Raw genomic sequence first — 18,514 nt, 5'->3', positions numbered from 1 at the left:
TACCTCTCCCCTCACTTCCCTGTAATCCCATGTAGTGTAAGTTTGTGTGTGTGAGTGCATGTGCACTGTGTAGAGTGCATGTGTGTGTGCGCCCCACTCCACAGTGTAATCTCACGATTCAGTGGTTCAGAGAAAATCTCCCTCTTTCCAATAAACTCTCTATTTTTTCAGTCTTTCTCTCTCTCTGTCCAGCTCTGCGCCGTCTCTCTGTCAACAATAAATGAAGTGAATGTTTGTCGTTCAAATGAATCCTCTCGCCACCCTGCATCAGAAAACTCTACGGTTACCACGGAAACGCCAGTTCATTGCAGATGGCCACGGTTTCTGAGATGAGGGCCTTTATTAAAAACAGGCTGCCCCTCAACAACTGATTGCTAACTTGCTGGCTGACTGTCTGATGCTATCTGATATAGCTAAATACCTCTGTTTTCAACTTAGAGCGGGTATCTGTAATGTCCACGCTCATGTTTGTATTTTGATATATTAAAGCCAGCCGACAGCTAGGCTAGGCACGGCTCTGTAGATGGTAAAGCAAGTCTGTGGCCCACCACTTTAGTCAAGAATTAAACATCTCAAAAAATGCTTTTTGGTTTGCCATAAAAATTTAGAATAGACATTTATAGTCCCTGGAGGATGATGTCTACTGACCTTGATGATCACCTGATTTTTCCTTAAGCGCGTCCAGCAGGCCAACATTTTAACTTATCTAGTTTTATATCTTAATATCTACTGGATGGATTGGCACAGGATTTTGTCCCGACATTCATGTTTCCTTAACTGTGTGACCTGATGATTTGGTCAATAATTCACTTAATGCCACAAAATTTTAATTTGACCTTTGACCTGTGACCTAATTTGACCTGTGTTTATTGCCAACCCTCATTACAAATAGGTTTTTGAGGATTTTAATATTATGTTAGAGAGTCATTTTTAGTATCAGAATTGGATTTGTGAAATTTTAATTTGTGTGAACATGGAATAAGTCATCTGATGAAACAGCTAACACCAATATATAGGCCTATTACACATTCCGGGCTTGATTTGGGAACAGAAAAAAAATTAAGAGAAATCATGACCTTTTACAAACTCATGAAATGGGCTGGTGTTCTCTTTTGATTCCCATTTCATGGCCTATATATTTTTTTCACATTTTGACAAAGTGATCCTTCGCTAAGCCACGCCCCCCTTAGTTACTGTTACTTAGTCCGACAAACTGTCGGACCTGTAGGATTTTTATCACGGCACTGCCTCTGTCTATTACTTCACACCCTGGAGAAATATTGTCAATTTTTTTGAAAAATAGATCTCAGAAAGAAGCAGATAGTTTTGCAGTTGCATTGTGCATTTGAAGGTTGTATTCAGGCTCTCAAACTGATGTGAAAAAACATAAAGATAGAAGATAAAGCCTACCGATCAGAGAATAGGCCTAAAAGAGAACCACTGCATCACCTGACGACTGAGAGGACAACTATATTAAAAATGAACACTGTAAAGCTGGGTAGGTCGTTTTTCACTATTACAAGCAATTACAATAACAGTAGGGCTATATAAATTTATATTCAGTAGTAATTTAGGTAGCGTTTGCTAAGTAACATTACATTAGGAACAATCCACAGCCTACATTTTCTAGATTTGTTTTAGGTTTTGGAAAGGGAATAAATTGTACTTCTCCTTTCAACCTCTCTGGGTAGCGAATGTAACTATTACAAGTGCCCCAGGAACAGTGTTTGGCCATATCTTGGAAAAATACAGCAAAAAAATAAAGCTAGAAAACGACGCCTTTTGCTTTAGAGTCAATGGAGCGCAGCCATGAAAGTATCTGACCTCAGTTAGAGCGAGACCTATACTGCCCTGTAAATGGCGAGCTGCGTATTCAGGGCGTGGCTTAACGAAAGGTCAATTTGCACTAATAAACATATGCCTACTGAAACTATTTTAGTATCAGTTCCTAATTGCAATCTACCTATGGATGTACAGACAACTATCACTGTGTTACTTTGATACTGAAGAAAACTTTATTTTGTTTCAGGCAAGTTCCGAAACACCTTTCACTATGATTTCTAAGCATATTTATGGACGTTTCTTTAATGTCTGTGTATAATTTGACTACGTTATGACAGAGAGGAGCAAGATTTTTGACTAAAATACATGACAGCATCATTGCTTCATGTCTCTCCCTGCACACCTCCCATCCAGTTCTCCTTTAACCTTGTTAATATAGAAAATCACACAGCAAGCAACATTTCTTATTACTAAGAATTCCCCCTGAATCAGTATGGAGGGACAGTATGTAAAAATCATCACAAAAAGTAATTATTTTCATAGTCAATTAATCTGTCAATTATTTCCTCAGTTAAATCAATTTGTTTTTTGGTCTAAAATGTCAGGGATTGGGATCAGTGAATCCCAGAGCCCAAGATGACATCCACAACCCAAAGAAATTCATAGATGAGTAAAGAAACCAGAAAATATTAAATTACATTAAAATTTTTCGTTAGATTCACCTATTATCAAAATTAATTATTAATTTTATAATTAGACAACTAATGGATTTATCATTGCAGCTCTGGCACCAGCCTTGAATTGTGATCGTGCAATAGACAGTCCAAAGAGCGCCAATATTCCCAAATACAGCACACCTATCCTATCTCTGTAAATATTAGCCCACCTTCTTTATATTTCTGAGCTAGCACCCATCGACCGCCACGAGCTAGGCTGTAAAAAACTAGCATGACTGATTTTTTACTGGGCAAAAGTTAAATTAGATCTAAAATAGATCTGATAACTTTAATTATTTGAACAAGCCTCTGATTGTCCATAGATGATGATTAATAAAGAACATGAAGCTTAAAACATTGGCATTATGCAGGGTCAGTTGTAGGCAGCCAGCTATCAAATGTGTTGTTTCAGCAAGGAAGCTGGCACAGACAGTGTGTACAAAAAGTACCACTTACAGAAACCTACTAGTCAGATAAGTGTTTAACATATTAGAGGCCAGAGAGATCCCAAGTGAACGGCAATACAGACTGGCAACCTGTGGAGTCTAAATAAAGTTTCCAGAAAGTTGTTTTGCAACACTGTCTCACCCCTTATTTTCTTATAGTTCACAACAGTAACCAAAATCCCTAAATTGTCTCACAGTTCACTGTTGTTTTATTTCAACTCATGAATGGTTAGACAGATTCATCCGGTTCTATTTTCACTGAAGCCAATGTGGCCACATTTTGAGGTGTTAGTTAAAGGTCACTTAAGTGTTGTTGACTAAATGCTTAAAGCTACTTCTGTTAAACATTAACCATTAAAGGGAAAGAAGTAAAACAACTAATATATGTCTACTCACCCACATCCTGATGAGTCCTTGCGCCTCTGTACAGGACTGTGTCAGTCCATAACAGTAACACTTGCTGCAGCCAAGCGGGTTTCGCACAGACAACCCAAAGGTGTCTGGCTTACAGCGGTCACAGTTGTCTCCTTCCACATTTACCTTAATTTGCAAACACAGACAAACAAACATAGGCGAGCTAAGCTGTTGTGATAATTAAGAAACATTTTAACATTTAATTTAACAACAAATTCTCCTTTAGTGGACAGCAAGCAGTGGAAGAAGGAAGTTGTGTGAAAACAATGAAATCAGCTGGGGCTGTCCCTGACTAAGTATTTACGTAGTCGAATCAAAATTGTCAAGTCTTGCCTATAGTCGACTGATAGTCGAATCACAGGTGTCTGTGTGTTGGCGATTGTGCAGGTCTATGTCACCATAGACTGTATAAGGGGGTTACACACGGTAGCTCCACTTTAATCTTGAGAAGCTGCACAGCTGCAGTCTCTACTTATTCGTCAGTGTAACTTTCACTGTACATTTGCAGCTAAACTGAAGCTTATTGTTGACCATTTTCTCTCTGCTCGCACCAGCCTTGTGCCGAGTTTTGCATGCGTGCCATGCAGTCGACAACTGTATGCATGTCGCGTTTCCTCGCAGGTCTATTTCAACTACTGTTTAAAATATTCTTTGTGTGGTTCATCAGTGGTGACAAATGATCACAATGTCTCTTCAACTAGTGTTCCTCTTCTGCCAATACATACCGTCACATAGAAACACACATACACACTACGCCCACACATGCGCACTGATACCCCTTCATTAAGGGTTTGTGTCACAATTTTGGATTTATTCACTCACTTTAAAAACCTTTATTAAAAGCTTCTTTCTTTTAACATGTTTTATATACAGCAGTATATGTTGATATTTATATCATAATAGGCTGTATATTAACTTATTTGGAGAAAACTGGTAGTTCTATCAGACTTTGAGCACCCCCATATCGGCGAAATGGTATCATCCTCTTTTCATAATGCCGCTTCGAAGCTTCGACTGTGAGATTGACAGCAGAATCAGGCTCCGCCCATCGAAGCATTGAATCTTCTACTATTCGGGGTCAGCTCTAAAAGCAGCAAAATACACCCAGCTGATTAGTAGAACGTTGTATTATGTGGAACTTGAGGCTACAAACTACAATCATAAAAATAAACAAATGCAACTGTAGAAAGCATCTAATCATTTATTTTTACCAAACTATACACAATTAAAAACAATGCAAGACTTAGTTGACTTACTTATAATTTGTTAACTTGAACTGCGTCACTTATTTTATATATTAAAAATATACCCAACCAATACATTTGATGCCTTGGCTGAATTGGGGTGGAGATGAGCATCTCAATGCACCGAATTGTTTACGTTTTGAGTAAATATGCTGAGAGCTGACTGGTCTAAAATGGGATGGTGGACAGGGCTGTGTATTAAGCATTCTCCCTGCTAAGAAGAGGCTTACAGCACTGTCAACAAAATGTCATCCAATTAACGCTGAGTTCTGTCAAAACGTCCTGCAGGTTAGTGAGTAAGAACCAAGGACAAGGACTGAAGGTATAGTGAATGAACCTAGAACGTCAAATTTAGTACTCTACATTTTCAGCATTTGTCACATAAAAAGGAGGTCGTTATGTCATTACTAGAAATAATCATCAGTTCACTTATTTAAATATTTTTTCAATAAATTATTTTTTTGTTTAGTCTATAAAGTCTCACAAACCCAAAGTTATTCAATGTGCAAAAGCTTTACAATAAACAAAAAATATATGATATTTACACGTATACAAATCTGGTAATGATGATACATACTTTTCTACACAGAAGAAAAAAATGTATGTTGATATATATTGTATGTACATGTGTGACAGCATATGGAGGCCTTCACGCAGAGATGTCTTACTCAGTTCTATGGCATTTACTTAAATAACTACACATTAACACACATGCACATATACATTATAAAAAGCAAACTATAAAAAACACTTTTACTCTAAACATACACAGATAAAAGGATGGGGAACCAAGTGTAATAGGTTTTAAATCTGCATTGACATTTAAAATCCAAACCATCATCTGACATCATGTCGGGAGGTGACCAAGTAAAAGTGTGTGTATTTTTGTGAGAGTATCCTGTACCTTGCAGCTACACTTTCCTGTTCGATCAGCACAGGCACAGACCTCCCTCTCCAGGTCGCAGGTCTGACTGTCCGATCCTGAGATGTTACACTCGCACTGGGTGCACTGTGGGGAAACGGGGATGCAGACAATGCCAACCTTCTGTTATCAACAATACAGCAGGCTGAGAGAGGAAGTACCAGAGTGTGTCCTAGCTTTATGCTTCACCAAACCATTAAACTTTACTCCAAAATGAAAATGTTGCCATTATCTTCTCACTCCCATGTCAGTCGAACAACTGAAGTTCAGACGAACACCAAACACAGAGTTGTCCAGTTATTTTTGAGTTCCAAAAATGACCATGAAATTTCTCTCAACACTGACTTTGCAACAGGATCATTGATTTTTTTTTTATTCTGTTCCCATGCTATTAATGAAAAACTATTCACCGTTTCTCAACCTTACATACAGCTACACAAATAAACAATAAATGCCATTTTGAAGTCTCTTTTTGAAAAGTATGTTGTCTTCAAATTGAGAAAATGTAAATGAAACAGAACATTTGGTGGAAAAGTAAAATTTTACTTCTGGTGGTCAGGTGATTCAAGTATCATGTTATGTTTCTTCAAAATCAGTTTGTAAATCGGGTGCCTATTGGTATGAAGGGTAAATAATGTCACCATTCTGAATTGTCCTACTCGCATGTGTTGTTGAACTACACCTGTAGCCAGTATCTTACAGTATATTTTATCTACAGCATGTTGTTCATCTTTCCATTTTAAGTCAGGTACACAGAAAAAGTTTGTCTCTGTTGTAAAGAGAAATTAAGATCTAAAGAAAACCACTCATGTGATGACACTATCAGGCTTATATAAATCAGGTTTTATATCATCACATGAGTGGTTTATTTTATGCTGATTAAATCCATAATAGTCATGTTTATGAAAACCTCTCCCTTCTCCTGGGACGTTCAACTCCCTAATGCTCAAGTCCCATCAGAGATCATCTCTCTACTTTCCATAAAAGAAAAGCACACCTTGTGATAAAAATAGTAGTATTAGCAGTGTTGACATGGATCGTTTACCTGAGGAAAGTCTCTGTATCCAATTTGACATTCATTGCATTTCTCTCCTCTGAAGGAGTCGCGACAGAAGCAGCAGCCTGTGTTGACGTTACACTGCTGGGTGACTGAGCCAATCACACTGCAACCACACTCCTGCATACACAAACAGAGATTTTTCATCAAGTGCAATGCAAACATTTGTCTTTGTGTGTTTGTGCAAACAACAGTCAACCTGGAACCAAGACACATATATAGTTTTATTTGACTTCAATGGAGCTTAAAGATGAGTTTGCATGTCTTCACAGATGATTTTGAATTAAGACAGCTGTGTCTTTACATGGAAAGGTACATGTACAGTATGTGTAACTGGAGTGAAATCACTTGAAACTCACCCATTAACACCACAGTGCAGTGGTAGAATAACGTTCTTAATAAAAACAATCGCTGACCAACATTGGATGTTGTTACAATTGACAAATGTCTCAATTAAAGATGAAAACACCACAAAAATAGATTACTGGTATATGTGCTGTGAAGCAAAAGCTGTAAATTCCAGTCTGGTGAAATGAGAAGTGTGGCTGAATGAAGATCTTCAGTGCTGAATTAACTCTGCTGGTGTAGACTGAACACAGAGTTAGATCACTTCTTTCAGTATGTCACTGTTAATAAGTGTTGATTTTTAGTGATATTTTGTATTTATTGGTCAAATGTATAATATGATATTCACAATTCATAGTTAAATGTTTCTCACTGAATTTGCTGTGTGTATCTATTTTGCTCAGTTCCACTGTGTTTTACTTTGTTCTGTTGTCTTTATACCTTTTTATGTTTGTTTGGTACCACTAAGATCTGTTGCATCCCTCTTTGTTGTCCTGGCGTACTCTTCTGGATCAATCTGCTGTTAAACTGAGTCTTGCAGTACCTTCGTGTCCAAGACTCTGGACACAAAGGTACTGCTAATACTCTACTGCTACATCTAATAGTTTACTGTTATTGCTGCCTCTTGGCCCTTTGGTGAGAAAGTTCCAGTGCAGAACAATTATTTTTTAAAACACAAAGTCATGTTACAAAACAGAGAAGCAGAGGAACTGGGAATGATAGTCACAGAAAGAAAGGTGATAAAGAGGAGGGAATACAGACAAAGGGCTGTGTGAACAAGCAGTGTGATAATGTGAGAACAAAGTATGGGAGGAAGCACACATAAAAGAGTGGAGGAAGGAAAATAAGAAAGGGGGGGCAGGTGAAATGGAGCTAAAAACAAGAGAAGGATGTATAGACATTGAGATGTAACTGCAAAAATGCTAGTGGGGAAAACAACAAGTGGTAAACAGCTGTATTAGAAAAAGGCAAATTAGCTTAGACTTATACATGTGTAAACTACGGAGTCCCCCTAGGCCCAAAAATAAATTCTAATTACCTTGTGGCCACAAGATATTATCTGGTTTTAATAAGCACCTGTTTATAGTGTATTTACCTTTACTATACACATTTTGGGGTTATGGTAGTAAGGTAATAAATTGTGTTGTATTTGTGTGTTGTAAAATGTGGTAACTTATTATTTAGACTATACTGAGTATGTACAAACGAAGTCTATGTTGATTAACATATAGAACATTATATAAGAAACTAAAGTATTTACTCATCACTAACAGGGTTCAAATAATTTCTGAAAAATTTGAATTACTCAGAGAGGTTCAGTAAGCTTCAGTTTTTCATTGTCTGCAAAACTTTTGTCAAATGGACCAATTATTAATCTCTTTTTTTACACAGCACGTGTGCCGTGTGTTTGCTAAGCCTCTCCACGTGTCACTCCAACTACTGTAGGATATACAAACACAAGGTTAACACAACTGCCCTGCAAATACACCTTCCGCCTACCTTGCATCCAGTTATGATATCGTGGCCCCAGTGGTTGGGAGCACAGCGGTCGCACCTCTCACCAATAGTGTTTGGAGGACAGATACACTGCCCTGTGTTAGCATCACAGTTATTCCCCACATGACTGCACTGACACGCTGTAGGAAGAAAGGAGAGGAGCGAAAGTATATTTTAAATGGCTTTGAATAACCTAAAGACAAATAAGTGGTTTACCTGCAAAAAAAACAACAACAAAAAAACAAATATCAACTAACATCACTTATTTCTTCTAGTTCTCAACAATGGCACAGTTTTTCTTTCACAACATGACATGCTGGCTGGCAGATTAAAAACAGAAATAAAAACAATGTGTTGAAAAAAGGAGCGAGAGCCTGCTACATTTTGCTGAACACTTAAACCTAGAGGGAAACATTTTGTTAAACGTGTGCACAAAAATGGACTGTTGCGAATTTGTCAAACTGTTATATGACACCTTCCACAAAAGTAAAAGTGGAAATGTTTATTAGATTTATTTTATATGTATTTATTTGTTTGTTTGACAGGGACAGCGCACAGCTTCTTCACTGTACCAGAGTTAGCCATAAGCTAATTTACATCTGTAGTCTCTGGGCAGGAAACGGAGAATAACACTGTAGTGTAAAGACACATTTACAAGGCAGTGCATATTCACCATACATCAACAACAACAGGATTTCACAACATTAACACACACATAATGTGTTTGCGTTTATGGGTAATGGTGATTGATAAAGGTGAATTCTGAGTGAATATTAATTTTTGTGGACTAGCCATCATAAAATTGTTTCTTATAGGAAGCTGAAAGGGTAATTTATTGAGTTAATGCATAAAGACTTGTTTAGAGTAACACCCATAATCCCCCAGTGCTATTCATTTAAATTTACCAGCTACCAATTGAATCTTCACTCAATTACCACCATTCCTCAGAAAACACAATGGCCACTGACACAGGACTCTCTTTTCCGCAGTGTAAAGTACGCTGGTTGATTTGAAATGTTAATGTTAATGAAATTTGAAGTCATCTTTGCAGGAGAGTTGCTTTATTTTGTTAATATTTCAAATCGATTGAATTAATGAAGTGTAGTGGACAACAGTGTGGATTTGTGCATTTTATATTAAATAAATTTGGAGCTACTCCAAATTCCTCTTTTCCTCTCCCAGAGAGGAGCAGGGGGGTTGAGATCAACTTTCAACAGACGGCTGAAGAGACCCCAACAGAATGGGGGTGGAGGTCACTCTCACTAAGTGCTATTCATGAGCAGTTGATCGTAAAACTGGCCACCTTTGACAACAGCCGAGATAAGCCTCTCTGTGCCTGAATTGTTAAAATGACAAAGAAATTAACCAGAGATTACAAACAGCCTATCGGAACTCTCCTTGGAGGGGGGCAGGAAACCCTAAACTGCCCCCCCACACACACGTAACCGTGGCAACTGCTCTTGCTCTGTGTTTCATTACCCCATCAAAGGGATACTCCAAGTCACACCCAGGTGACAAAATCCAGAGCACCACAGACCGTCCTGAACTTTGTGTAAACAAAGACTGCAGTCTCCAAAGACTCAAAGCATTAACTGTTTAATTAAATCTTTTAGTTACTTGATTACATTTGCCTCTTTTTGAGTAGATATGTTACCATGTTGTTGCTATCTGTTGTTGATATTATTGCTGAAAAGAATCTAAATAAGTTACTTTTGCAGTGTTTTTATTTTCAGGACACTCCTTCATCTTATGCTTGTTCACAATACTTTCTCACACAATTCCTTTAGAAATGATGATAAAGAAATGTCATACTATACTCTATTAATTGCCGGCTTGAATTTAAGGCTAAATAACCTCCCAGTTCCTAAGGAAAGATTGTTTTTGGATTAATCTAAGCTTTCCTCATGTAACCTGAGCTCCCCCAAGTGGACAAAATAAGTATTACATACCATCGTCGGAAACGCCATTAATGTATAAATGTCACTCATTTATCATGACCAATATTTTTGACAATTGTTTTCCTGTTACCAAATGCTTAACTTAGAACGGTACAACTGTTTGACCACTGAGGTTTGATTGTGGAAAATATTTGATTATAATACGCGCAAATAGATTTTCTTTTCTTTTATATACATTAAAATTTTAGAAAGGCAGTCCCTCGGGAAACCGGAAACGCCCCCTGGGGAACCAGACAACAAAAGAGCGACACACATTGTTGCCCTCTCTCTCTTCTTCTCCTCGTGCTCTGGTCTTCCGCTCTGCTCTCTGGACGCTTCGGCACGCATCCGGCGTGCCTCTCCCGGCAACGCCCTAAGAATTCGACCAGCGCAACGAAGCCTTTGTTTGCTTGAAGCTACACACGTGAAGTGCCGCAACATCGATTTGTCCCTCAGTTCCAGCAACTTTACTTGTTTTATTTTCTTTCTTTCTTTTGTTTTGTTAAAGTTATCAGTCCGTTAAGTTACACTGGTCTAATTCAGGAACGACCAAGTTCCCTTTTTAAGCTTTTTCGTCGAGCCAACTTCACCGAGGTCAGACCAAGCCACGTGGTCTCGCCAGCGGCAACGAAGGAAACCTGAAAACAGACGAATTGCCAGACGGAGGACGGCTCAACCCTTGAGGTTTTTCTTCAGACACGGAGAACCCCGGAGAATCCTTAGCAAAAAGCCAGGATCGGGCAGCTAGCGTGGGACCCGTACAACAGGCCAAAGCAGGCCGCCGACAAGCAGTAAGACCAAACAAAACATTCTGTGGTCAGGGATGTCCCATAGTGTTAATATTGTCTATTTAACTCTTAAACTCGTAGCTTACTTTCATTAGTTCTCCTCTGCCGTATGAGTCAAATGCTTCCCACAATCGAACCTCCATTCTCATTTAGCCATTGCTTATTTTCCCTGATGTATTTTAACCACCTTTTTATATCACCTTAGTTAGTTATTAAATTCACTGTAACCAAGGAATTCTGTGTGTTGACTATTTCCACGTCCCTGCCAAGAGAATTGACCCTTTAGATATGAGACTGACTGATTGATTTAAGATAACTGAATGATTATATTCGAAATAACTGATCACTAGTGAATAATTATTATATTATTATTATATATAATTATTATTATATAATTATTATTAAAAGCTACCTAGAGGTCCGGAGACTCTAGGATAATAACAACTCCAGTGGTGCCCCGAAACGAGAGATTTTTATATTTTATGAATATTAAAATTCATAATTGGGTATTCTCATAAATTTATTAAAATTCATAGCTAGTTTTAGACATGCTACAGAAGTTTCCTGAAACTTAATGGAATGGCACCTGATTAATTTATGTACTTTTTTTTTTTTTTTTTTACCTTTCTTTTATTTTTATAAGTTTCATCTGATCTGATCTGTCATTTTTCTATTATGACTTGCCTGCAGTAAATTCACTGGAACATTAAAAACAATCCAGCATATTTTTCCCTGATGAATCAAGGCAAATAATTCCCAGTCCTATCTTGTATTTCTGCTGTATGATCAGGGTTTCTGGCTAACCTATTACTGTTCTCCTTGGCTGTCAATAGTGGTTGGCATCAATAATATATTACATAAGGAGATTTGTGGGTAAAGCTATTCATAGTCCTAGTTGGGTTACGTGGATGCTTAATCCTCATTTTGGGCACCACAAGTTTGCTGCACCTGCTGCCTGGGATGCCAAGTTTTTAGGGCATAGGATTTAATAATTTGAAGACATTCCTTTAGAAAAAGAATCTGAGCTGGAATAGAAATTTTTCAAACGAAAGTCTTTTCAGATGACGTAACACACCCTCAGGCAACTATAGTGAAAATCCTCAGATCTTGCAACAAACAGCTAACTGATTTCAGATGTACAATTTTTGATCAGTTCGCTGGTGATACATTGTTGTGTACAGGTCTCTCATATCCTTTCATTTTTTTTACCAAGCATTTATTGATGAGGCTCATTGATGAGGCTCATTTCTATTGAAAGGGATTTCCCGGTAAATTTGACAAAATTCGATTTGATTCATTTAAATTATCTGTCCCTTAAACATCCTTCACACACAGTATAATAATTATCAGCTGTTTTGCTTGTTCACTAGCCAAGATGAATAAGAAATCTTTTAGCTCCATAATTTATGGGTCAAATCATTATTATTCTCTGTGTTCAACCTTCAAAGATGGTCATATCAATCAGCAGCTAGTTTCTCTTAGCAACATTTCATCCTTCGACTGTCTTGTAGACACAATACGTCTTGATTCTCTAATTTTACAGATCTCCCTCCCATCTTTCATTTGTTCCCTCCATCATCTAAATAGTATGATGGAGGATGGATGTATGTATGTATGGATGGGTGCGTTGTTTGATATAGTTATAGCTTTTGCTAAGATGCATGTTTTATAACCCTGGGGAAAATTGCATAAGTATTTCTAAAACATGGTGCAATGTCAAAAATACATGATCATCAATGGCAAAGAAATGATGAGTTCTTCATAATTTCTGTGAGTCTGACTTTTACAAGATAGGAAGTTTGTGGTTTCTGCACAAAACTGATGATATTTCAAACTAAGTACTGTGAAGTTACAGTATAGATGCAAACTGTATTATATCCATGTGAAATTGGAACAGGAAGAAATGCCTACACTGACAAAGTACCATATTTTGAAACATAAAGCAGAACTCATTTAACTAAAGCCAGCGGCTCACATTCATAACAATTTTGCCATGTTTTGCTTTGATGATGTTCAGCTTTGTCCTGCTTATGAGAAAAAAAAGATTTTGCTTTGCAATTAATTATAAATATAATTGTAATAATTGTAAAACCGCTTATAACTTATAACGTGTGCATTTTTGACAAAACATTTTTTCAGTAAAATGTCTCTGCAGACAATTTGCGTAAACTTTAAATTAAAAAGAAAGAACCAAGCAGCAGTTCAATAAGGACAGCATTTTGCAACTGCTGACATTACTTTCATAAACACAAGACAAATCTACATGCTTTGATGTTGTCAGGATTTCACATGGATGGTATAATTTTGTTCTGTGGGCTGATGCCAGGGTTAGCCCACTTCCTCTCCCCCTTCTACCCCACTGTCTATGCTTACGTGTGCAGCCGCCCTCCTGGAAGTTGAAAAATCCTCGTGAGCAACGGTCACATTTGGGTCCGCTGACGCCTGGCTGACACCGACACTGACCATTTTCATCACAGTCAAATGACTTAGAACCAAACGAGTTACAGTGACACGGGACACACACTCCACCTGTGGTGATGCCATGAGTTTGAGGCTGGAAAAACACAATTACAGACAAGGAAAAAGGGGTTTTAAATGAAGTTGGGAAAAGGTATAAGGGGTAAAACAAGTTGCAGACACACTCAAGCAACTTAAAGTTCTATTAATAGGTTACAATAACATGAGATGCAAGACTTGTTTCTGATGATTTAATGAAACAGAAGAGCGAACAAAGGATTATGTATTTGTGACTTTGTAATCTTTTCAAGATTTTTGATTCTTTTCGAGGTATTATTCTGGGATAAAGAGAGAAGTGAATTTCATATTGTCTTTGTCTTAATTAAGTAAAAATTAAGTAGACAACTAAAAACTGGGGCCTCTGAATGCCTGACAGTCTGAAAATGTCTCCTTGTTGCTGAAAAGGAAAATAAAACAATGCCATGCATTTTGATTCATCAGACTGGACCCAGACATTCTTAAAACTGCCCCTGTAGCTACAGTATGCTGACCAAGACATTATTAACAAATCTTCTGAAATGTTGCCAGAGAGAAATATTTAAATTAGGTGAAATAGGTGTAGTTCAGCTAAAAATGAACAAAAATAAATTAGCTTCCTGAATGTAGAATGAGGCTACCTCTGAAAAATTTATGAACATCATGATTTGCCAAAGAATGACATTTACAACACCTATTCAGCAACAAACATCTTGAATTACCGAAAGAGGTGACATTTTTTGGTCTCATTGGTTTCAAAATGTGTTAAAGATTGCTCATATTGTGTATGCTAACACATGATGCATTACTGCTTACACTCAGCAGCATCTTCAAATGGATATGTCTGCCACAGAAAGACACAGAAACAGCCATGCTAGTAAAACCCTTACATAGAACACATGTGACAGACACCTCCCTTTCCATGCAGTGATTTAAAAATTCTGCCCTCAAACCATCACATCCATAAACATAAAGAGTGTGAAGCTTGACACATGTAATATGTGTCTTAAACCTGTTCTTCTCACGAATGTCTGTACATCTGTAACATTTTTGCACACCAAGTAAACACACCCATGCTACTTAAAACACACCACTGTCATCAACATGCAGCGGGTGTTACCCCTGTCTTAGGCCTGTATGCCCCTCTGGGACAACCCCCCGTGCGGGACGACCCCCCCCATCTCTGCTGCAGGGCTTCCATGGGAATGTGCTCCACCGGCCTCCGCGTCTCCCGCCTCTCGTAACCCTGGCGCCGCAAGTCACAGCGCCGGCCCACAAAACCGGGGCGACAGATGCAACGACCCTCAACATCACAGCGCTGAGAAATAGAGCCATGAGGGCTGCAGCGACAGGGCATACACTCCTGACGCTCAGCATCCCACCAGCAGTTAGGCTGGACCAATCACAGTGCATAGATGTGGAGGAGGGTACAGATAGAGGACCAATGAGAATGAGCGGGACAAATAACAACAACAAACTGAAAGTACAAGAAAAAAGTTTAAAATAAAATTGTATTAGGTTATAATTTGAAGGAACATAAATAAGCTTTTGACCAACCAGCTTCCCACCACATTGCTGTTAAACTAAAAAACACATTTGATGTAATGTGATGAGAAAAATAAAGTGTAATACAAATAAGAGCATCATCTCAATAGATGTAATTGGGATTAAAACACTCAAGAACACAGGTAGCCCATTATACACATATGATATTGCAAGATTACATCAAGAAAAAAAAAAGAGTAGAATTAGTGCCACCAATGAAACAGAGCTGTGTATGTGGAAAATAAGTAATAAAAAGTCTACACAGGAATGGTGCCAACGCATATTGGCAATATCTGTAAAGATTATTGGCATCCGTCAGAATACTTACCATGCACTCATCACACTGGCGTCCAACCACATTTTCTCTGCATTGGCACTGTCCAGTCTCCTTATTGCAGACCTCAGATACAGAGCCATTAGTATGGCACTGACAGGCTGCAAGAGAGGAGAGGAGAGGAGAGGAAAACAGCATACAATTATCATTTCCTAATGGCAGAATTTCTACATGAGAACATATAATAACACATATTGATTATATTGATTTAACAATAACACAAGTTGGTGAGAGTGTTCTCTTTACACTACAATAGGCTGGCTAAGAGCTTAGATCCAGCTTAAGGTCTTCTTCAGGATTAGCTGTCGATATGCACTTTAATATCCTGCTGACTGCACTTTGGAGAAAATCTTCCCTTCCCCAAATAGATTCTTCCGTGTAGTGGGCTGACTTAGTTTTGCCAGATTATATTTTGTATATAAAAACACGCAGTATGAGTCAAATGACAAAGCAAGGCTGCAACAGAGGACACAATCACTTTTTCATTTAGTTTTAGAATGTTGTTTTGCCTTGTTTGCTCTGCTGAAAATTTGGTATGGAGTGCGCACACCTGCACAGGAAAAACAAAACGGTTGAATGCATCCACCGACCAGTCAAGTTGTAGTCTGTATGTCTGTTCATACTCACATTTAGTGCATTTTTGGACTAAATGCTACATTGATGATACATACAGTATGTGTCATTCCAGTGAATAAGCATTGTTGAAGTGATTAATGGAGGATTATCAAAGACATATTGTTTAACAGGTACACATGTTCTTAATAACCATGTGAAAATTGATTCTTATAGAGTATAGCTACATACTGCAAAATGTGGTGCTTTTGTTTTTATGAGCTGTAGGTGAAACTCACTCACAGAGTCATGATTAGCTAGCCACACTCAAATATGTTGTTTGCAGTCACTTTTGAAATTTAGAATGAGGCAGGAAGTAAAAGTCAGAAATGTTGAGATGTAATAAAGCTCGTACTGTGCAAATAATTTTATTCCCATTGTTTCGTCCAAGTCAACGTGTGTGAAATTCCGAATCGCCCAGTTAATTCTTAAATTATGGCTAAAACTTGCTATGATGAAGATATACGTCTGGCCCCCCTCCTGTTCAGAGAGATTTCTAGCCGTTAGTTCGGTTCGGCCAATCCCAACTGTTTATCTAATATGGGGCGGGTTTGATATGATGACTGACAGAGGAGTGTCCCTAGCCCAGATTACAAAAGTCACATGTTTTGCTGCTCTGATTGGTTGTAAATAGGGTGACCATGAACCAGAATGTGCTCAGTCCAGGGATATTTACAGTATATATATACAGTAAATACAGTATAGTATTCAGTATCAGCATTGACAAGAAAAAACAGAGCTTATGGAATTGAAAAACAATGAAGGAAGCACTACTTGAATCTGACAGTGAAGAAACGCCAAGAAGGTGCACCTGATACACCAGGCGACTGAAAACTGTCCACACAAATTCCACTAACTTTACTTACTGAACCTGTCTTCCTCCAAGTGAAATTAAAAAAGAAGTTTGCCTTGAATTTTTGGGCGAGTCATTCGCTTTCTCAATGGTAGTACATTCACTGAAACACACACACACACATATATGTATATATATATATATATATATATATATATATATATATATATATATATATATATATAAACCATAAGTACATTTACATCTCTGCCTTGAGCCTCATTTCTCTTACATTGAAAGAGATTGCATAATATTCAGCTCATGGCCTTTGTCATGTGTGGACAGTCTTTTTGCTTCATGAATGGGTTAGTTGCAGAAATATCATCCAAACCTTAAAAATCTCTCTCTCTTTCTCTCTCTCCCTCTCTCTCTCTCTTGTTCTGAGATACTTTGAGACGTCAACTTTATTTAACTTTGTGTGTTTAAATCCTGCTAGGGGAAAAGAAAGACACACCTTCACACGCCAATCAACCCATTAGATATACAATTCAAAGCTTGAACATCACAGCTCCCATCTGGTGGATGGGCTGTCAGAAGCACATACACACAAATGTGCACACAGAAATACAAATTGGAAGGACTCATCACATCACATAGACACACATGTGATGTGTGTCTACTCCTAGCCTGTTTTACCTCCTGCCATTTGCTACTGTTAGATGTAAACGAGACAGAAGGACAGACCTGAGTGTGGGATTGGAAAGTGAGAGAAAGAGAGCGGGGTACAACAGATGTCCACACACACGACACACAGAAATACGCAGAAATATGCAGAAACACATGGTACACAGCATACATATATTGGTTTCTGCTTCACACACGAATGTGGAGAGGCATGCACGTCTGCCCACACATGCCTACACTACACACATACCCTTGCAGATGTACACACACATAGTTGCCTGCTTTAACATACAAGAAAACATGCACATATATGTCCGTTTCACTCACTCTCTCTCACACACACAGTCTCTCACCCCCTAGCATCACCCTTCGGGGACCATCTGGACTCCATTCTGTCAATCGCTACAATGCGAGCCTTGTTGTGGGATAAAATGTTGCTTTTTGTTGTGTTTTTTATTTTTTTTTTCCATTACTGGCCTTGATGGTGAAGATAATTTTTTGCAACTTGAAATACACTATGGTCTGCTTCCAAGCTATCGGCAATCTGTCGTATAAACAAACTGCAGCAGTAGCTACTGTGCATCTATTCTATATCTTTAGCACTACAATGGTGCGTTGGTCCAGTACAATCTTTTAAGTATACGTACAGTACGTAACAAATGCAAATTGAGTCCACACTCAAGACAAACAAGTAGAAGTGGCAAATTTCTATTACAAGGATGCTGATGAGATGTGGTGTTCAGAAGCCTTGAGGGAAAATGAGCTGGAACATTCTGTAATAAATGCAATAAAACGTCAATTACATGCTTGATATAAGTTTCCCATTTGTTTGGCCACTGCAGCACAAAAAAGCTTTGTGTAATGTAATTAGTAATGTCTTAGAACTAACCGATGTTTAAGTTGTG

General features: G+C 38.1%; 1 protein-coding gene across 10 annotated transcripts in view; it reads right to left on the bottom strand.

The window, feature by feature from the left end:
• The window catches only part of lama2 (laminin, alpha 2), a 224,143-nt gene that overhangs the window by 82,525 nt on the left and 123,104 nt on the right, over nucleotides 1–18,514 (bottom strand). For 6 of the 10 annotated variants that reach the window (XM_038726304.1, XM_038726303.1, XM_038726305.1 and 3 more), the window contains 7 exons: nucleotides 15,515–15,621; nucleotides 14,762–15,034; nucleotides 13,522–13,702; nucleotides 8,427–8,563; nucleotides 6,570–6,701; nucleotides 5,507–5,611; nucleotides 3,341–3,484 (listed from right to left, as the gene is read on the bottom strand). In XM_038726304.1, coding sequence (XP_038582232.1) covers nucleotides 3,341–3,484; nucleotides 5,507–5,611; nucleotides 6,570–6,701; nucleotides 8,427–8,563; nucleotides 13,522–13,702; nucleotides 14,762–15,034; nucleotides 15,515–15,621 — 1,079 coding nt within the window. The remainder of the gene's footprint in view (nucleotides 1–3,340; nucleotides 3,485–5,506; nucleotides 5,612–6,569; nucleotides 6,702–8,426; nucleotides 8,564–13,521; nucleotides 13,703–14,761; nucleotides 15,035–15,514; nucleotides 15,622–18,514) is intronic. The other 4 variants (XM_038726308.1, XM_038726312.1, XM_038726309.1 and 1 more) reach the window with 1 other exon arrangement.

The sequence above is a fragment of the Micropterus salmoides genome, unplaced genomic scaffold, assembly GCF_014851395.1.
Source record: "Micropterus salmoides isolate LMB-PRFRI ecotype aquatic unplaced genomic scaffold, ASM1485139v1 Ms_hic_scaffold_18, whole genome shotgun sequence".
NCBI classification, from domain to species: domain Eukaryota; kingdom Metazoa; phylum Chordata; class Actinopteri; order Centrarchiformes; family Centrarchidae; genus Micropterus; species Micropterus salmoides.
This window is presented reverse-complemented; position numbering and strand designations above follow the sequence as displayed.